Below are 22,998 nucleotides of genomic sequence, written 5' to 3' on the forward strand. Positions count from 1 at the left end.
AACATCTAAAGGGCTGAAAATAAAGAGCAATGGTTTGTGCGTAAGTTTATATTAAATTATTGGCAAGGCAAGTTTATTTATATAGCACATTTCATACACAATGGTAATTCAAAGTGCATTAAATAAACAAGAATAAAAGAAACAAGAAAAAATAATAACAACAAAGATTAAAAACAGATTAAAATGTGTTACAGTTTTTTACCTTTGGTTTGAAACAGAAATTACATTCTCAAAATTCTAAGATCATTTGGCAAAACAATGTTAGCACAACACGATAGCTCACTTGCAAAAGCTCATATATCTCCAAAAACAGTTCACTCATGTATCAAAACTAAATTCCCTTCCCATATAAAAGTCAGTGCCACGAAAATGGCAAATATCCTTCTCAATTGCTTTGGCTCATTTCTTGAAACAGACCGGACATTCTCAACAAAAAATATGTTGATGGTTCAGCACAACACCATGGTTCACCTGCAACAGCTCATACCTTTCCTAAAACAGTTCACTCATGTGTCAAAACTAAATTTCCTTCTCATTTGAACAGTCGGTGCGCCCCAAAATGCTTCGTCCCTTTGGCAGTGTGTAGCACTGCAAGTCAAAATGATTAGATGTTTTGTCACTATCGCAGAGGACCATTGAAATATCCCTCATGTCCACCTTACAGTCTTAGCCCAGTCCATTGACAATGGTTGACAAAAAAAAATGTACAGTTTTGTCTAGCTAACAGAATGAAATTGTGTATAAAACTGAAAAAGAAATAGGATTTTAGAAATAGGATTTTCTAATTTCCATACATCCGAATAAAAAAATATACTGTAATATAAACACACAAACAAAAAGCAATGAAAATAATATGCAGCCTACAGTGCTTAATTGTTTATCTTGAGATGTGTGAAATTCCTCCTTTGTTAGTCGAGTTCTAGTTTCACCTGACTTTCAGTTGCTGTAACAAATGTATCAAATGTTCCACGGATTCATAGATGGTATTCACGGTATTATGTTCTTGACTGATTTTGACAATTGAACAGACTATTGTGCATGTAATGACTTATACAATGGAATGACGCTGACATATTTTGGAGAGAACAACCATTGAACTGAGAATCAACAATCAGTTTAGATCAACTAGATCTGTTCACTTGGAAATTGTGCTAAATGTCGGCTACCTGTACTTAATAATTTGCTAAGATGCACTTAGACATTTGCAAGTTGATGAAATGAATAATCAAGTCTGTTGTAAACAATCGGCAAGTGGTTTGGAGGTTTGTCCTTGTTGTTTTGAGATGTTGTAATTTCTGTTTCAAGAAATGAGCCAAAACAATGGAGAAAAACTGTAAAACAGCTTTTAAAGGAATGAAAAAGAAATGAGAGACAAAATAGTGTGATCTCTCTGAGGTAACAGTGCTCATTCAGTAAAGGCGCAGCTAAACAGATGTGTTTTCAGTCTTGATTTGAATGTGCCTAATGTTGGAGCACATCTGATTATTTCTGGAAGCTGATTCAGCTTTTTTATTTTTTAATAAATTTGCGACAATTTCAAAAAAAATCTTTTTTCATATTGTCATTATGGGGTATTGTGTGTAGAATTTTGAGGAAATAAATGAATTGAATCCATTTTGGAATAAGGCTGTAACATAAAAACATGTGGAAAAAGTGAAGCGATGAATACTTTCCGGATGCACTGTATATATATACACGTTTTTTTTACCATGCTACCAAATATTACAATATTAATGATGAGTATTAATAATTCAAAATGACATGATAATTAATTAATTAATCAAAAATCACATGTGATTGTCAGACATGCCAAATATTACAAAATATTACATATTATTCATTCATTTATTAATTCATTTTCCTTCGCTTAGTCTCTGATTAATCAGGGGTCACCACAGCGAAATGAACCACCATATTACATGTTATTAATGATAATTATTTACAATTATTAAAAAATGACAAGATAATTAAAGTTCAATATCTCCTATGATTGTCAGACATGAGTCAGAGTCAGCTGGGAGTGCCCGTCCCGCTGATGAATGACATCCCGCCGTCCATAGCAGAGCTGCTGAATGAAGAGGAGCAGTGGGAATTCAGCATCCTGGAGCTGGAGGCAGCCACACACAAGAGGTACCAACAGGACATCAGCATTTCTTTAATTTCTTTGTCTGAAGTGAAGTATTAATGTGTGTATGTGTGTGCGCATAGGCCACTATCATACCTGGGTCTGAAGATCTTCTCTGCATTTGGGGTGTGTGAGTTTCTGAACTGCTCAGAGTCCACGCTGCGCTTGTGGCTGCAGGTGATCGAGACCAACTATCACTCCTCTAACTCCTACCACAACTCCACACACGCCGCAGACGTGCTGCACGCCACAGCTTACTTCCTGCGCAAGGACAGAGTCAAGGTAAACTCACACAAAGCCCTTTTAAAGGTCCCATCCAGTGCCTTGAAATGTGCATTTTTTTATTTAGTGTTTGACATAATCTGAATTGAACCATGAAGAGAGGGTGGGACATAGAGATAAAGTAGCTCCTCCCATCCCTGAAATAAATGAAAAGCAAGTGAGAAGCGTCTTGAGGAGCATTTGATTGGTCAAGATATGATGAGAAACTGAAGTGACGTGAAAAAATGTGTTGATCCATTTAGGCGGAAGTGGCAAACTCTGGATGTTTATATCAGTTTTTTATTTTCTAAACGTGAATGTTGTCACTGTTCTGGAGCACACTAGATTATAGATATCCTTAAAACTAACAGATTGAAACTAACATCTAATAATTTTTATTTTCATTTCATGGGACCTTTAGCACAGACCAATGATTCCACACAACTGCCATAAAATAAACAAGTTCTGGGATTGATTCTGGTATTGTTCCAGGATTGCAGTTTTTTCACCCATTTCTTTCGTTCGTTCTTTTTCTTTCTTTCGTTCGTTCGTTCTTTTTCTTTCGTTCGTTCGTTTTTTCTTTCTCACATATTATCGTTCATTCTTTTTTCGTTGTTTTCTTTCATTCGTTCATTTATTCTTTCTTTCGATCTTTCTTTCATTCTTTCTTTCTTACTTTTGTTTGTTCGTTCTATTGTTCGTTCAATCGTTCGTTCTTTCTTTCGTTCGTTATCTTCTTTTTTTCTTTTCATTCATTCATTGTTATTTTTGTCTTTCTTCGTTTGTTCTTCTTTTCATTCAATCATTTATTCTTTCTTTATTCTTTTTTCTTTTACTTGCGTTCGTTCATTCAATTGTTGTTCTTTCTTTCTTTCGTTCGTTTGTTTATTCTTTCTTTTTTTTTAATTCGTTCATTTGTTCTTTTTTGTTTCTTTCTTAGTTCGTTCTTCTTTTCATTCGTTCGTTATTCTTTCTTTCTTTTATTTTTCATTTGTTCATTATTCTTCTTCTTTCTTCTTTCTTTCTTTCTTTCTTTCTTTCTATATTTTGTTCTTTCGTTGTTCATCATCATTCATTTCTTTATTCGTTCGTTAATTTTTCTTTCTTCATTGTTGATTCTTGTTCTTTCTTTTTTGTTAGTTCATTCTTTCATTCGTTCATTCATTCATTCATTCGTTTTTTCTTTCATTGTTCATTTGTTCGTTTGTTTGTTCATTCTTTCGTTCGTTCTTTCATTCATTCTTTCTTTTTTCTTTCTTTGTTCATTCACTCGCTTGCTCGTTTGTTTATTCTTTTTTCTTTCATTGTTGTTCTTTCTATCTTTCTTTGCTTCTTTATTTCTTTCTGAGTGTGCATGTACTCACACAAGTTCATGTGTGATTGCAAAACTGGTGAAATGGCCATCATGCTTTGCTTTAACCTCAAAGCCTGAAATGCAAGTAGGGATGGTATATTACAATAGTATATTGCAAAATTATTGTTATCGCTATAATAGTATATCCAATATATGTGTCGCAGACATGTGTAATAAATTACATTTTATGCATTGATTATCTAAATTTGATCAGATGGGGCCTTACTATCTTTATCCCTGCCTCCCTGGTAGTTGCTGTTCTGTTATTGGCTGGAACGGACCAAAGCTGAACTCAGAGCTAAAAATAAATACTAATGGTGGGAGTCGAGATGAGAGTAAAATGAAAAGCTTTTCACTCATTCAAAGTGTTTTAAAGACTAAGGGTTTGCACCTTGGTAGCTTTTTAGTCTGAATTAGAATTCATTAAATCAGAAAAATGTTTTAACTGTTTGCTTTAATATCATTAAGCTATTAATAATAGTTTTTGCCAAGGAAATGTTATACATCGTGAGGAATATCGTTATTGAATACTCACAACAACAGTATCACAAGCTTAAAACTTTTTGTTTAGCCTCAGACATGGCGTTAGGTGATTCAGTTCAAACATTATTTACAGACATTACTCTGCTGCTGTGCTTGAGGCCAGTCTTGACCAGCTGGATGAAGTTGCCGCTCTGTTAGCTGCGACGGTCATGCCGTGGATCATCCGGGCCGCACAAACTCGTTCCTGTGCAACGGCGCGGTCAGTGAATTGGCCATTCTGTACAACGATACGGCCGTCCTGGAGAGTCACCATGCTGCTCTCGCCTTCCAGCTCACCGTACGGGACAGCAAGTTCAACATCTTCAAGAACATGGAAAGGTACCAGAGCCTGCTTAAAATCTCACTGTTGTGATCAAAAAGGCTCATTGTGTTGATTTTGAGTCCTCCTACATTAGATCCACATCGACATTTGATTTATACAAGGTTAAAAAATGTCAAGGTTAACATTTTCTTATAATATACAGTGCTGCATATAGCAAGCCATTTTAACATTTAGCCTATAAACTGTTTGGTTTTTTATAGTGTGTGTGTGTGTGTGTGTGTGTGTGTGTGTGTGTGTTTAGGTACTAGTACACTTTAAAAAGAAACTAGTATTATTTACTAGATACTGTCTAATTACTCAACTAATTATTAGACTAATTATTATCTAATTACTTTATCTAATTACTTCTTTACTAGATAATATCTACTACTTAATTATAGGAACTAGTTCCTATTTAGTAGATACTAATACTTATACTTATAAAGACACTAGTTGTTATTCATTATCTACTATTACTTATTTCACTAGATACCACTATTTAATTATAGGAACTGGTTCTTGTTTAATAAACACTAGTGCTTGTTACTTAAAAAAACGGAGCACACGGAGGAAACCCACACAAACACAAGGAGAACAGGCAAACTCCACACAGAAATGCCAAGGACTGCCCCAGCCGGGACTCGAACCAGTGACTTTCTTGCTGTGAGGTGACAGTGCTGCCACTGAGCCACCATGCTGCGCATCGTTTTTACAGTGGATTAATTATTCATTAGCTACTACAACTAGCAATAGTAGTAGTAGCTATTACTAATAACTATTGTATTGTTTCTAGTTATAAAGTTCAAATTTTTCCCTTTGACTTTTATCAGGATTTGCATTGAGAGATCAACTATTCCCGATTTGATAAGTATGTTTACAATTGTGACCTGTACATAATTTTTATTTTTTTACAAAATAGTGGCTATTCCTTAGGTGAAAGTACTTATTTTATATTTATTTTAATCCTTACATGTACTCTTGTGCTAGTATATAATATACTAGTAAAAAGTAATATTACTAGTATAATAATGATCTGTAGTACGTTTAAAAATGTATGAATAGCTAAAGAAATAACACATATTTGCAAATAATACTTACTAGTATGTCACGACTTGAAAGTTTTAGTTCTAGGGTTAAAGAGGTAACATTTTGATGTGACTTAGTTTGTAGAGAGATGTGGCAAAAGAGCAAAACGACAACCAAATATGTAAAAATAAGTGAATTTATTTACAAAAGTGAAAAGAATTTAAACAGGAAAAAATAATATGTACAAGAAAAAAAAATCTATTAATGTACGTTAATAAGGAAAAGAGGATTTCAGTGGTGCCAAATAAAAGAAAGCAAATAACAAAACCCCAAACTGGCTGAAAAGTATCCTCTAAACTGCTAAATAGAAAATAAACAAACCAAAACATCTTCAGCGTTTGCACTTCTAAACTAGTGTGTTTAGACAGTGGAGTTTTCTGCCTGTTGCGAGGTGCATGTCACATTAGAGCTGTGCGGTTTGGGGAAAATATTTTTGCAATTTTTTTTTTTGCCATATTGCGATTTCGATTTGATTTGCAATTTAATTTTGTAGTCAAGCTTCAGCTCAATAATCTGTATCGTAGCTTCTTACTGCTAAAATGCAGTGAGTGTTAGTTAAAAAAAGGAACTGAAAGATATTTACCTAAACATTTATTCAAATTTGTTTTTAAATATTCAGATATTTTTCCCAGAGATGGGTTGCGGCTGGAAGGGCATCCGCTGCGTAAAAACGTGCTGGATAAGTTGGTGGTTCATTCCGCTGTGGTGACCCCGGATTAATAAAGGGGACTAAGCCGACAAGAAAATGACGAATATCCTGAAATTAAACACTCATTTTTCTCTAGAGCAAACAGTAAGCACAAATAAGATGACCCTTACCTTTCGGTAAACAACTTGAACACAAATTAGGGAGATAGTGTAGCTTATTATACAAACAAAAAAACAATAACTTTAAAAATACAAAACACTCAGCAAATTAATATGGCTTATAAGAGCCTTTCTGTAGCTTAAATTGTCTAAAACAAAATAATTATCACAGATGCTACACAAAATATCATGACATTAAACTACCGCTGTGGTACTCCAAAATGGATAGGTGGGAGACGAAAGTGTGTATCTCCTACTTTTTTTAAATCCCTCTTTGGTCACTGCATTAAAAGGCACTGTGTCTTTAGCGAGGTAGTGCGTTACGGCATTAGTTATCTCCTAAGTTCTTTCTTAAACTGGAAGGGAAAGTCCACACTAGGGGCTTTGTAACTACTAGCTAGTTTGTAACTAAATTTGTTAACATGTTTTTAAGGCAAAACCGTAGTTAGTAGGTCGTAAGCTCTCCGTAAAGTCATGTGTATAGTCACATTGAATGATGTAATATCCAATAAGAAGCATTTAAATCGTTAAACTGCTTTAAAATTCTGCAACTAATGCATCTATATATAACTGTCCTGTGAAAATGAAATGACAAATGATATTTTTATAGAACATTACATTAGAGTCAGTCACTACAGAAGACGCACATACCTGCTTCACGAGCCGTGAATGCACCCAAAATACACATGAAGCTTCAAAACATTAAACTTTCATTTTGTGTTACTTTGAAATCTAAATATTCCCATATAACCGATTATTACCTGTTTTTCTTTGATATTAATTCATCTATTATTGCTTCAGAAGCAGCATACGCCATCCTCCCACTCGTCCACGATTTCCTGTTTGTGTGTTGGTGTTTTGTTTTTTGTGGACGTTCCGCATAGTTTGGTTGCACAATTCTGATTGGGCAGAACACAAGAGTGCTCACTCAATTGGCTAGTAATAATGTCACACACAGACTCCATGCACAAATTTGCTTTGGGAGGGGGAAATTAAATAATACATATTTCATACCGCAGCCTCTTGCGATTAGCTAATCGCAACGTTTCAAATCGCGATTTGATTTCTCTTAATCGCACAGCCCTATGTCATGTGACGTCTAACCTCCTTAATTCCCTGGGGAATACAGAAACCAATGATCAGAGATCGTGAAATAAGGACATACAAAATGGTAACAGCGTACCAAAACTGAAACAAGAACAAAAATCAAATCAACTTAGGCCCAATCCCAATTCTATCCCTTAGCCCTTCCCAATTCTCTTTAGCTTGAAGCGTAGGGCTAAGGGGAAGGGGTAAATACCCCTTCGAATGAAGATTATTCAGGACCACACTCAAAAACAAGGGGTAAGAAAACTTCCCAGAATTCACCAGCCACAACGGCAGGATCGCTGCACCCAGATGTAAGGAGATCCACAAATTAGTATTTTTAGTCATTATTACACATTTTTACAACAAACAAGCATATGTTTTAATATAACCGTGTTCGTGTTTTACCGTCATGTTTTTTAAAAAAAACGCTAAAATAGAAAACGCTAAATTTCGCGATCTATAATCCATTATAACAATTCCTGTACAGCAGTCCCACAACATTCTGACACTCGAATATCCTGTCAGAAAAGTCTAGTGGCTGGGAATGAGCTTTTTACAGTGTCTGCTATAATGTTAATGTTGTTTTAGGTGTGTTTACATAGATGAATATGGCCACTGTGTAAATACACAGTACAGTTATGAGCTTATTGCCACATTAGATCATTATGATAACATGATATATGCCTTCAGTGATTTCCTGAAGATAAAAACCCAAAAACAGCACAACTGGAATAACTACAGCAGTCGCCATCGTCTGATCTCATATGAAGCAAGAGATCCCGATGACATATAATGACGTGTGCAGGTGCTGTAGTGCTGTCCCAATTCTTAGGGGTAAATTTTAAAGCCCTTCCCCCTCGGTTTTAAGGGCCAAATGGCAGGGGAAGTGGAAAGGGTAGGGGTACAAAATAGAATTGGGATTGGACCTTAATATCACATAACACAAGCCAAAAGAAAGGCAAGCAAGACAAACGCAAGAGAATAAGCTTCCCCACTCATCCCTGGGCTTCCTTCCTAATTGGCTGCAAAGGTGGTGATGTCAGAGGGAGTAATCATGATTAACATCTTCACAAGCGAATGGTGAACTGGAGTGGGCGATCCTAAGAAACTGACAGAGTGATCAAGAGAGAGGGCGCACATCAAAACAACGCAGGATCTTACATAGGGCCGTAACAATGATACTATTAGCTGAAAAATAAGTAGCAGCTGCATGAAAATACACTAGTACAGTTTGTATATTTATTGTTAAAACAAATTGCCATAGTGGAATTAGGATTTCCCTCTGAGTTTCTGAAATTGACATCCAGTCTCTGTAAACCGTGCCTTCTCTGCTCTGATTGGTAAGATGCCCCAGTCTGTTTTGATTGGTTGAAACCAAACACTCTTTATCAAATATGAATGTTAGTTCTTCTTCAACACTAGTAAACAGTGGTATGAGCAGTAACAGTCGTGTACGTTTTAATGATTTTTTTTCTTTTTTACTTTCAACCTCTCAATATTCAGGACTCAGTTTCGGACACTACGGCAGGCCATAATCGATATGGTGTTGGCAACAGAAATGACTCGACACTTCGAACACGTCAATAAGTTCGTCAACAGCATCAACAAACCCATGAGTGCCATAGAAGAGACAAGTTCCAATGTAAGACACTTTACGCATTACTGTTTTTCCATACTTTATGTACAGTTAGAATTATTCACCCTCTTGTGATTTAGTTTTTTCTTTTTCAAATATTTTCCAAATGATTCTTTACAGAGCAAGGAATTTTTCACAGTATTTCCAGAATAATAGTATATTTTTCCTACTGGAGAATTTGTTTTATTTCGGCTCGGATAAAAACAGTTTTTAATTTATCATAAGCCATTTTAAGGTCAATATTATTAGCCCCCTTCAGCAATATTTTTTCAATTGTGTACCGTACAAACCAACATTATACAATGACTTGCGTAATTACCCTAACTTGCCTAATTAACCTAGTTGAGCCTTTAAATGTCACTTTAAGCTGAATACTAGTATCTTGAAAAATATCTAGTAAAATTTTCTGTACTGTCATCATGGCAAAGATAAAATAAATTATTAAATTATTATTTTTAAATGATTAAAAATTAGAAATCAAAACTTTTATGTTTATAATTGTGTTAAATAAATCTTCTCTCCGTTAAACAGAAATTGGGAAAGAAATGTACCGGTGGGCTCATAATTCAGGAGGGCTAATAATTCTGAGTTCAACTGTATGTATAAATGAGTGTCGTCTGTAAGCAACGCTGATCTCTATGTGAAACAGAGTGAAGGCAGTGATTGTGAGGGTCAGGCCAGTATTCGTAACTCTCCTGAGAATCGGCTACTGATTAAACGAATGCTGATTAAATGTGCGGATGTGGCCAATCCCTGTCGACCCCTGGAGCTCTGCATCGAATGGGCCGGTCGCATTTCAGAGGAGTATTTTGCTCAGGTAAACAAGTTCATTCATACAGTATATAAAGTCCTCTTGCATAACCTGACAATGTCAATGTCTTTTTATTGACTTTTTATTGGCGTTTATTGACCTTTATTGAAATTTAACATGATTTAAAGTTTTCAGTAGTAATTAATGTGGTAGGACCATATAACAATTATATTAAGTTATATTACATTATATTATATTATATTATATTATATTATATTATATTATATTATATTATATTATATTATATTATGTTATGTTATGTTATGTTATGTTATGTTATGTTATATTATATTTTATTATGTTATATTATATTATATTATGTTATATTATATTATATTATATTATATTATATTATATTATATTATGTGATATTATATTTTATTTTATTTTATTGTTCAGTTTTGTATGTCTTTATTATTCATTTTCATAATACATATATTATATATGATAGATGCATGAGTTTTAATGCACAAAACTGAATCATTCATTTTTTTTAAAAGTCTCATAATTTTTGTCTGTGTCTGCGATGTCTTTCTTTTTGTAGACTGATGAGGAGAAAAGACAGGGTTTGCCGGTTGTCATGCCAGTGTTTGACAGGAACACCTGCAGCATTCCTAAATCCCAGATCTCCTTCATCGACTATTTCATCACAGACATGTTTGATGCATGGGATGGTAAATATACACACCATACACACATGTACAAGTTCAAGGGGTTTTATGTCAAAAACTGAAAGATGGGTGGATGGATGGATGGATGGAGGGGGGGAAGGACGGAAAGACAGACGGATAGATAGATGAATGTATGGAGGGGGGAAGGACGTACGGATGGATGGATTGATGGATGGATGGACGGACAGACGGTTGGACGGACCGACGGACGGACGAACGGACCGACCGATCGACCGACCGACCGACCGACCGACCGACCGACCGACCGACCGACCGACCGACCGACAGACAGACAGACAGACAGACAGACAGACAGACAGACAGACAGACAGACAGACAGACAGACAGACAGACAGACAGACAGACAGACAGATAGATAGATAGATAGATAGATAGATAGATCGATCGATCGATAGATCGATCGATCGATCGATCGATCGATCTAATAATATTGACCTTAAAATGGTTTTACAAAAATTTTAAAAACTGCTTTTATTCTAGCCGAAATAAAACAAATAAGTCTTTCTCCAGAAGTATAAATATTATAGGAAATACTGTGAAAATTCCTTGCTCTGTTAAACATTGTTTGGAAAATACTTGAGTAAGAAAAAAAAAGGAGGGAAAAAAGGAGGGATAATAATTTTGACTGAAACTATACAATTTCCAGGAAGCCGCAAACATTAAGGAGCAAAAGATTGTTCTGTTTGTGTGTCTCTTTGAGTGAGAGAGCGAATATATATTTTCCCAGGCGTCTCCTGACTCATCTGGTTCTCCTAAGCGAGATCAAACGCTCCATTAGCTGCAGAAGATGTTGGACCGGAGGGCTCGAGATCTAGGCTTGTGTTAGATGGTTGCTGAAAAGTTGTGATCATGTTATCTGGAGGTTTAGTCAGCTGTGGCGAGCTTTGGAAACTTGAGGTTGTGTGTTTCCCACTGAGCTAGACCCTAGAGAGTAAACCTGCTCACTGTCAACACACAACACTCGTGATGATGTCACGGAAACTTCAGACAGTGTGTGTGTGTGTGTGTGTGTGTGTGTGTGAGTGAGTGTGAGAGTAAGAGAGGGAGAAGGAATGTGCATCTGCCTATGTGTGTGTGTGTGTGGCTTTGATTTCCGTAGTCTGAGGTCAGGATGCAGTGAAGCAGAATCTCTTGAGCTCTCTGCAGATTTAGTTCCCAAGGTCACGATCGGGTCAGTTTATCATAGAGGAGCTGTGTGCAGTGTGTGTTAGTATGTGTGTTTGTCTGTCTGTCAGTTTGTGTGTGTGTTGGTCTGTGTTTGTGTGAGTGTGTATGAGAGTATGTGTGTGTGCATTTAAATGTGTGAGATTGTGTACATGTGTGTTTTGTGCACGTGTGTGCGAGTGTATGTCTGTTTGTGGATGTGAGGGGGGTCTGTGTATGTCTGCGCACATGTGAATGTGTGTGTGTGTGTTTACTATGTGCATGTTTTTGTCTATTTCTTTGTGTTTGTTTATCTGTCTGTCTGTTTGTGTGTATGTGCGTGTTTTTTGCGCACGCCTTATATTGCTTACATTGCAGAGACCAAATGGGGACATGTTTTGATGAGGAAAATGGCTCATAAATTCTCACACAAAATGAAAAATGCAGATTGTTTCCTGTGAGGATTGGTTTAGGGGTAGAGTGTAGGGTTGAGTTGGGATAGGGGTAGGGCTGGGCAATATTGGAAACAAAAAATTATCACGATATCATGTTTCACATCATTCAATATCGATAATTATTGATTTTTTTTGTTAATAAAACATTTAGGTGTATTAGGGTTTTTTTAAAACACTAATTTAATTAACCAACATCACAAATAGTGTTAATGTTCAAAAACGAAAATATTTTAACTAAATATCTGATCTCTTTTTAATAAAATAAATGTAAGTGTTAAAGAGACTCTTAAACTCGATAAATAAAATGTTACAAAGTGTATGCAATGGTAAAGCGTAAATACTGAACAATCAAGGTGTGAATTATGATGATACAGTAAACCTCAAACTCTGTCAACAACACAAAATATAATAATCAAATCTGAGCTTTTAGGTAAAGGAACTGGCCATCATTATTCAAATACATACTCCAACTTTAAAAATTGTGAAGTTGAATGACTACATTAACCCTGTGCTAAACAATCTTTCAGGGGTGCGTTTTCGAAAACCATCGTTAGCCAACTAAGGTCGCAAGTTTTGTCGTTACAAACATAGTTTGTTGATTTGGCAAATCCCAAATCCATCATTTCAATGAACATTTGCAAACTGTGTCGCAAACTTCTGAGCTAAACATAGTTCCTGGCTGTGTTCTATTCCCAGTTATCCCCCCTATGCCCTGTTCGTTTAGAACATTCTAACATTTAAACTTGGAATTTTTTTAAAGCATTAAAGTCATCTCTCTTAGGTGTAATTTGCTTTCAAAGCATTTTTAAAGTTCAGTTTTAGCGATCTTTATGTTCACAATTGCACTCCCTTCGCAGTGCACTTTGAAAACATTGTTGTCATTTTGAACACAGCCCTGGCTCTATAGCTATAGGTGACCTATTATAGACTTTTCAGAAAATGCAAAAATAAATAAACAATATACTACTTATTAATAATAATAATAAAAATAATAATAGTAATAATCATCATTAATATTAATATTAAAGTAGGATTTTTTTCATTTCCTAATAAATAATAAATATTAAGTTTAATGTTCTAATAAATAGCCTCATTATTTATTTATTTATTTATTTATGTGAGTTATATATGATATTAGAATGCGTGTTAGCTTTTGTAAGTGATTTTATGTTTTAGAATAGACTATGGAGTATTCTCAATAATATTAGTAAAGCAAACATAGGCCCTATATATGCCATTTACATATATTTCAATTAATATGAAAAGCGAGTACATGTTTTTACTAAAACTAATATTGGATTTCTTTTTAATGTGTGTGCGTGTAAAACAATATAATTTGCACAAAGAAATGATGATGTTCTTCTCTAAATAAGTTGTTACTCCACCCTGTGTGACAGAGAAACTATGGTTTTGGGAAACACTCAGCACTACATCATTCTTTCCCCAAACTATGCATCGTACTATGAAAGCTCAGCCTCGAGTTACGTCTTTGTGTGGGAATTGCACACCTCTCAAAAAATGTAACGCATATGCGTAGCACAAGCTCTGTGATTGGTCGGCTTGGTAGCACTGACAAGTATGTGCGGAGGTGAGAGCCATGCGAGCGTGATGCAGCGGATGTTTACAAGTGTGGAGTCCCGTGAAGGAGCTCCGGATGGTGACTGCTGTTTTGTGTTTACCTTATGATTAAAGTTGTTGCACGTCCACCGGTTCACGCCTCGAAATTAGTGAATTTGAGCCACTTGTACATTAAGGAAGCGTTAAGAAAAAACAAAACACCAGCGAAGGAACTCGACACAGAGAAACAGACACCTACTGCTAGCTAGCGTTTTGGAGGTGTATTGCAGAGCAACAAAAACAGCACGCAGAAGTATAAATGCACGCCTACGTGCAAGGCTTGCGCCATAGGTCACGCCGATCACTTGACGCAGAAGTATAAATCAGGCTTAACACCCTAAACTTATTGGCATTGCTTCCAAGGCATGCACTCAGCAGCCACATTTTAATGAAACTATAGCGCTTCATAGCGAAACTTCATAGCGAATCTTTTTTATTGATATTGACAATGGTGTTCGGTTAATAAATATTGATACCATTTTTATCACTCAGCCCTAGGTAGGGGGATAGAATATCTGTACAGTATGTCATTGCGGCTAGGGGATTTACTTGATAAAGTTAGCTGTACATGTGTGTTTGTGGGGCTTCACGGTGGTGCAGAGGGTAGCACAATCGCATCACAGCATGATGGTCGCTGGTTCGAGGCTCGGCTGGGTCAGTTGGCATTTCTGTGTGGAGTTTGCATGTTCATTCTGTGTTTGCGTGGGTTTCCTCCCGGTGCTCCGGTTTCCCCCACAAGTCCAAAGACATGCAGCATAGGTGAATTGGGTAGGCTAAATTGTCCATAGTGTACGTGTGTAAATGAGTGTGTATGGATGATTCCCAGTGATGGGTTGCAGCTGGAAGGGTATCCGCTGCGTAAAACATATGCTGGATGGTGGTTCATTCCGCTGTGGCGACCCCGGATTAATAAAGGGACTAAGCCGAAAAGAAAATGAATAAATGTGTGTTTGTGTGTTCTTGTGTATGTGCATGTGTGCATTTGAGAGTGTGTGTACAGTATGTGTGAGTGTGCGTTTTTTGACAGCTACAGCGGGGGGCACTGAAAACATCCTCAAGAGGATGTCGCAGGAATTAGAGTGTATGCATATGTGTGAACAACATAACAAATGGCCACATATAGCCCGTATGTTAGAATCCATTGCAGAACAACATATAGTAAATTGAGGAGAAAAGAAAAACTCTACATTTATCAACATTTTATTGGCACTTGAAGGCATTTTGAAGGCCTCCGCAGGGCATTTATTTAATAATAAATATCAGTATAAGAAGTAGTATTTTAAAAATATTATTGCAAATACCTGTTTTGTAATTATATATATTTATATATATATACAGTTGAAGTCAGAATTATTATTTTGGAATTATTATTATTATTATTATTCTGGAGAAAGTCTTATTTGTTTTATTCTGGCTAGAATAAAAGCGTTTTAAATTTTTTTATGAACCATTTTAAGGTCAAAAGTATTAGACTTTCTCCAGAAAAAAAAATATTAGGAAATACTGTGAAAAAATCCCTGCTCTGTTAAACATAATTTGGGAAATATTTGAAAAAGAAATAAAAAGTCACAGGAGGGTGAATCATTTTGACTTCAAATGTACATGCTTTATATCAAGTTTATTTTTTAGGTTAATTTCTCTCTCTTTCTCTTCCTCAGCCTTTGCCAGTTTGCCAGATCTGATGGAGCATTTGGCAGAGAACTACAAATACTGGAAGAACTTGGATGAGATGAAATGTAAAAGCCTTCGGCCTCCGCCTCCTCCATGACCCTCCTGATGCCCTTACCCCTGAGGTCAAAGGTCAGAGGTTACGCTGTGAATGTAGCATCTCTGTCAGGCCTCTAGGTTTCCGTCCACTGAACACAGATCAGCAGCCCTGTTTCCACATCTAGCGACAATCGCCCGGTAACGAGGGTAAAACACAAACAAATGACAAAACGAATGCACTTTATCAGCATACAGTCCTCTTCCAGCATCTTTCACTTTCGTCTCTTCTCTTTTTAAAAAACTCTGTTTTCTCTCAGCTGTTTTTAATGATTTATGGACAAATATTTTTGTAATGTCTGTCACGAGAAGATAAAGACTGATCTTTGACGGGTAAAGGACTGTATATATTATACACGCTCAACTATGGGATTTACAGTGGGACTGAAATGCGAATGCTCTGTAACTATACACATGCACACATTGACAGATATGTGGATCACAGATCCAAATGCCAAAGGGCTTTATTTGGACTTTAAAGCAGATATAAGGAGGACAAAAAACTTTGGAAACCACAAAGGAGCCAATAGTGAGCCCTGAGGCACTCCCTTCTGTCTCGCCTTTATTCATTTGATAAGATTCCAATTTTGTGGACAGAATCAAATGTCGAGATGCCAAACTGAAAGAACTGAAGATGCATTTGTATTCGGATGATGAATCGGTGTTGACCAGCACTGAGTGCAATTCAGTGTGCGAGAATGTAAAAACGACGGATCAGCCTGCTGCAGGCCGTCATTATTCCGGCACTTTCTGTATCAGAACGACTCAAGCCTTTCTCAGACTCCAAGGACTGGTATATAATGATCAATAATTTTGATATAAATAGCCAATAATAACAAAGAATATATTTCTCTGAAACACTGTATATCCAGACACATACTGTAATAACGTGAATCGTGATAATGCGTGTCTGTGTATGTAAGGTTAGAGCGGGTATGTATGTGCTTAGTGATGAATGTATACACATTTTACACATTAACATTCCTACTTCACACAAAAAGTCCATATGGATGCAACATTCCCTTAAAAAAACAAAGTTAAGAGTTATTCTCTGTGTAAAACTAAACTCCAGCACAGCCTCATAAAGAGACCACTGAAACTGATGGTGGACTCGCATGTATTACAAGTGTTACATAGATTTTTTTAAGTATTATTTATTTACAAATGAAATCGGCTGTATGTCTCGGGTCTAGACACACATCGCAGACAACCTTCAGATGTTTCTGCAAGCCAAAAGCTATCAAGCTCCAAAGGTGCGTTTATAATCAAACACAATGATGAGTTTTAAACAGATGTTTGGCTGAAGCTATTTCGACTGGAGCTAGTTTAGTTTTCTTGAATCTGTCACTCTGACCGATTGGTGAGACAAAAGATGTTTTTGTTAAGCAAAACTGCAGGAGTCATTTGTTATTTGTGCACCTCATTACAGTTAGACACGCAGCTGAACTGCACTGGCTCGTAGACTGGCTTAGTGGGAATTTATGAAATGTTTGTATTCAGTTGACGGTCAGCCTCTTACTCTTTATGTTGTATAGACGCGATCGGAAAGGAGCTCTTGAGGACTTCATCTTTAAGATGACGGTTCTAGAACACACCAGCACTCAATAAAGCAGAGGGTTTTTGCATGCTATACACTGTTCCAAACATAGATATGTATACATAGATGCCACATTCAACTGCTCGAATAGACCTTGAGTGTTCACAGATGAATGGATTACACATGACAGCATATGCATATATATCCGTATGCATATATATATATATATATATATATATATATATATATATATATATATATATATATATATATATACACACACACACACATATATATAATATATATACACACATATATACTACTGGTCAAAAGATTGTGGTCGGGTTTTTTTTTCCATTTCTTTTTTTAAAGAAAATTGTTCTGTTCATCGAGGCGGCATTTATTAAATGTAAGAAAAATTGTTCAATTGTTAAATTTAATGATATATTAAATTTGTTAATATTAAAATTGTTAAAAAATTATGAAATATTTATTTATTACTTTTTGTATGTAGTTTCAAATTAAATGATTACTCCAGTCATTATTCCTTTTATTACTATTACCATTAATAATAATATTATTAGTAGTAGTAATAGTAGTAGTAATCATAATAATAATAATAATAATAATAATAATAATAATAATAATAAAAAAAATAATAATAATAAATATTAGAGTGTTTTCTAAAGGGTCATGTGACTCTGAAGACTGGAGTAATAAAGCTGATATTTCATCTTTAAACTCACTGGAATAAATTATTAAATTAAATGATAAACTACTTTTGAACAGTTATTTGATGTGCAATAACAATTAACAATTTGTACTGTGTTTTTGATGACATAAATGCAGCTTTGGTGAGCAGGAGAAGCTTATTTTAAAACATGTAAAAATCCTACTGACCCCAAACTTTTGACCGGTGGTGTATGTATAAATACTTCCAGCTGCAATGACATCATGACATAGGTGGGCTTTTCACATTTGTTAATCCTAGGTTATTCTAAACAGAATCCTGGTTTAGTTCATAGCTTTTTTTACGTTTCACGTTGCTAGTAACTTACCCAATAATTACAACTAATCATGGAATATATGTACATTTCACATTTTACGTTCTGATGTAAACAAAAACAATGGTCCCAAAGTATTTGCTGTTTTTCATTTTTAATTTCTAAAGCGTCCGAGAATCCAAAAAGAGCCACATATTGATAAAAAATGTTACGATAGCTGTTTTAACATGAAGTTATAATTGAATTGCCTCGTTGCAGTTATAAAATAGTTCAATAATAAGCAGGAAATGTTCATGGGCCAATGACATCACATTGAAATGGTGCATAAAGAGTAGCGTTTCTCAAATTAGGCCTATACAATGCTCACTTGCTGTAAACCTTTTCCTAAATGCATCTTTTGCACTGTAAACAGTTACTCTATTTAAGGTCCCACCGATATGTTAAATGTTACCAATAACTGTTATTTGTAACCTGCTAACCAACTCATACATATATTTTTTTCTGAGCCTGATTGCAAAAACAAAAACCAGTAATGATATTCAATTCAGTTCAGTTCATCTTTATTTGAGTAGCGCTTTTACAATGTAGATTGTGTCAAAGCAGCTTCACATAGATTATAGTTAATTGAAAGTGTCAGTTCAGTTTTCAGAGTTTAAGTTCAGTTCAGTTCAGTTCAGTGTGGTTTAATATTCACTACTGAGAGTCCAAACACTGAAGAGCAAATCCATCGATGTGCAGCTCCACAAGTCCCGAACCATGCAAGCCAGTGGCAAGGAAAAAACTTCACCAATTGGCAAAAGTGATTTCTAATGTAGCATGAACTATAACCACAAGGGTGGCTCAGTGGTTAGCACTGTCGACTCACAGCAAGATGGTCTCTAGTTCAAGTCCTGGCTGGGCCAGTTTGCATTTCTGTGTGGAGTTTTTATGTTCTCCCCACAGTTGTGTTGGCGTGGGTTTTCCTCTGGGTGCTCCGATTTCCCCCACAGTCCAAAGACCTGTGCTATAAGTGAATTGGATGAACTAAATTGGCCGTAGTGTATGAGTGTGTGTGATGGTGTTTCCCAGTGCTGGGTTGCGGTTGGAAGGGCATTCCGCTGCGTAAAACATATGCCAGAATAGTTGATGGTTCATTCCGCTGTGGTGACCCCTCATAAATAAGGGACTAAGCCGAAGGAAAATGAATGAATGACTATAATTGTGTTGGTCATAAATATTAGACCGCCCTCCACCAAATTGTGCAAATGTTTTACATTAAATATGTGAAATGTGACCATATCAGTGCGTCAGTAATCGTGACATCCAATGAAATTGAGACTATTTGCATATGGTAAACAATGGTACACTGGGACATAATTATTCAAATGTCACGTCATGTTTATTATTCATGAAGCATATTGTAATAGTTTACTAGCATGCACCTGTCAACATTGGGATGTATAAATAAGAGGGTGGAACTGCAAATAGGGAAGATCGGTGATTTATTGAAAGATTAAAAATATGGGAAAAATACAGGAAAATATTTAGCAGGATAGAATGGTAATATGGCAGAATCTCTGGAAAAATGGCAGGTATGACGTATACACACCTGTATCTATTTAAAGGCATAGTTCACCCCCAAAAACGAAAATTTACTTTAATTTACTTTACTCTCCATCTAGTGCTTCCAAGCCTGAGTTTTTTATTCTGTTGAACACAAAAGAAGATATTTAATATATTCTTATATATAAGAAAACTTGTAACTATTGACTTCAATAGTAAAAAAATCAAATACTATAGAAGTCAATGGTTACAGCTTTTCAGCATTCTTCAAAATATCTGCTTTTGTGCTCAACAGAAAAAAGTAACTCAAACAGGTTTGGAACAGGTGAAGGGTGAGTAAACAATGACAGAATTTTCATTTTTGGGTGAACTGTCCCATTAATTAACATACAAAAGTCGCACCTTAACACGGTCATACATTTTGACACGATTAGACTCCACGTGTTTCTTTGAAAAAACATTAGGCTCTTTTGGCGTTCCATATACAACACACTTCAGTGAATTGTTAGAACACTTTTAACACCGTATATTGTTATGGTGTACTAGCATGTATGTATTACACACCTGTCAACATTGAGATGTATAAATAAGACATGGGGTGGAATCGCAAATAGGGAAGATTGGTATTTCGTAGGATTACAAACGTAGAAAAAATATGAGAAAATTCTTTAGCGGGATGATAGTGAGATAGAATGGTAATATATGGTAGAATCGTGTGAAAAATGGCAGGTATGATGTATACACACCTATATCTATTTAAAGGGCTAGTTCACCCCCAAAAAATGAAAATTTATTTAATTTACTTTACTCACCATCAAGTGTTTCTGAGCCCGTGTGAGATTTTATTCCGTTGAACACAAAAGAAGATATTTAATATATTCTTGCATATAAGAAAGCTTGTAACCATTGACCTTGATAGTAGAAAAAACTAATACTATGGAAGTCAATGGTTTTCAGCATTCTTCAAAATATCTACTTTTGTGCTCAACAGAAAAAAGAAACTCAAACAGATTTGGAACAAGTGAATGGGGAGTAAACGATGACAGAATTGACATTTTTGGGTGAACTATCCCTTTAATTAAAACATACAAAAGTCGCACTTTAAGACGGTCATACATTTTGATACGATTAGACTCCACGCATTTCTCTGAAAACTTTTGGGCCTTTTGGTGTTCCATATTCTAATACAACACTGTCTTGTTTTTGAATTAAAAGTGTGAAACGGTCCTCTATGAGAGTGTTTGGACCAAGGATAGCCTTGAGATGGAACAGTGTGAAAGTCCTGCAGTTGTGTTGAAGGCAGTGCCCTTGTAGGCTGGCAGTGTGTGTGTGTGTTTCTGTTGTTTTGACTGTTTTGAAGCGCTCCAGACAGCATTGTGCAGGCGAAAGGCATGCAGTGCACATTCAGCAGCTTGCAGAGTTGAGATTTTTTATTTCCTCTTTCCTGTTCTCTTATACTTCCTGATTCTGTCTGTTTCCCTCCCTTTTTTCTTTAATGTGGTCACAAGGGTAAAACAGTGGTATTTGGTAGCACTTCTAAAGCCTGTATATGTTATGCATTTTATTAAGCATTCCTGAATCTGCAGGTTTTGGAGAATATTAACACTTTTGATCATCAGTATTGGTTCAAATCAGACTGTATTTATAGCAGGGACTATAGCACACTCTATAACCACTGATATACATTATGATTGGATACAAATGATGTATTTTTAAAGGCATTATACCGCTTGTATAATGTTTATTTTTGTTTTGTAATATACAACTGATGATTACATACATGCATTAAGGAAATAGTTCACCCAAAAATTCTAATTGTCATCATTTACTCGTACATGTTTTAAACCTTTAATATTTTTATTCTTTTCTTAAACAGAAAAGAAGATATTTTGAAAAATGTTGAGTAAATTAAAAAAACGTCCAAGTATTTTGTTTTCCCTACTGTTTTTCCACAAGTCAATGATTATAGGTTTCAAACATACTTCAAAATATCTTCTTTTGTGTTCAACAGAGTAAAATAGGCTTAAAACCTCTTGAGAGCGAGTAAATAGTGAGTAAATGTTCATTTTTGGGTGAGCTATCCCTTTAAGAATATCTTTATAGTACACAACAAATACATGCTTTTATTTTCGCCCGTTTCTTTCGAGCAGATAGAAATGCTTCAGGATGAATTGTATTAGATTATGCTTTTGTCTCCCTCTAGTGTTAAATCAGAGAACTGCACCTTATCAACCTGCACTGATGCTGTTATGTGCTGTAGCTGCGTTTTACAAAACTATGAACAGGTATCACAGAGCTAATATTTTTTTTGTTTCATGTGGGAAGTGTGTTCAGCCTTTACTTCCAAAGCTGAATAATGATGTTACCTTACCTTCTTGTGACACTAGCAGTCAGACACTTGGACATTATATGATTTTACACACACATACAGATATACAGCTTTATGCTTAACTTTTTTAATGGAACTTTATTTTCATTGATTACAGTGTAATTTAAATCTGTAATTTAAAGTCATAAAGGTCTTGTAATAGCCCCCCAGTGGCACTAATTTTTTTCTAATGAGTCCTATAATTGTTAACCCATTTACTCCCATACAGACATTTTTGTCTTTTCTTTTCATTTTATTTTTTTTATGTAGACAGCATCAAATTAATTGTAATAAAAATGTTGCATTTACGTTCCTAAATCTACTTTATACCTGATACACAAATAGTTCGATTCAGGAATTTTTGATCCCAGTGCCATTCATGCATAAATCATTTATACATCATTCTTTAATAGACAATTGACATATATTTGAACTATATTTTAAAAGGACCAAAATGAATTCAAATGATGTAATAATAATTATTAAACAGGTTTATTTTGATGTAGATGTTTATATACGGAGACGTTTGTGATATCTAGTTTTTAATCTGACCCTGCACAAAAATAATAAAATACTCAAAATTCAGCTCGCTTTTGGTTTCTTACAGCATTGTTTTCTTTTAAATACATTTTGGAAAACAGTATAGGGGTCAGAGACAAAATGCATTAAAAAAATGTGAACTTTTTTTTATTTTTTACTTTTGGTGCAATATTTATTATTATTATTATTTGCATTTTCCTCACTCCATAACTTCCATTCGTGTTATTTTATAGTTTTTAATAATGTCACTACTATTCTAAACCATAAAACCCAGTCATAATTACCAATAAGTCAGAGTGTCTGAATGTTTTCCTCTGTGATCT

General features: G+C 35.3%; 1 protein-coding gene across 1 annotated transcript; it reads left to right on the top strand.

The window, feature by feature from the left end:
* The first annotated feature begins 1,999 nt into the window (after positions 1 to 1,999).
* LOC130214268 (high affinity cAMP-specific and IBMX-insensitive 3',5'-cyclic phosphodiesterase 8B-like) lies at positions 2,000 to 17,429 on the top strand. Its single transcript, XM_056445866.1, is given in 8 exon segments — positions 2,000 to 2,130; positions 2,209 to 2,407; positions 4,382 to 4,427; positions 4,430 to 4,601; positions 9,070 to 9,208; positions 9,852 to 10,019; positions 10,558 to 10,687; positions 15,579 to 17,429. Coding segments are annotated over 8 exon segments (1,095 nt in total). The 3' UTR covers positions 15,689 to 17,429.
* The last annotated feature ends 5,569 nt before the right edge of the window (positions 17,430 to 22,998 follow it).

Source organism: Danio aesculapii, chromosome 21 (genome assembly GCF_903798145.1).
Source record: "Danio aesculapii chromosome 21, fDanAes4.1, whole genome shotgun sequence".
NCBI lineage: Eukaryota > Metazoa > Chordata > Actinopteri > Cypriniformes > Danionidae > Danio > Danio aesculapii.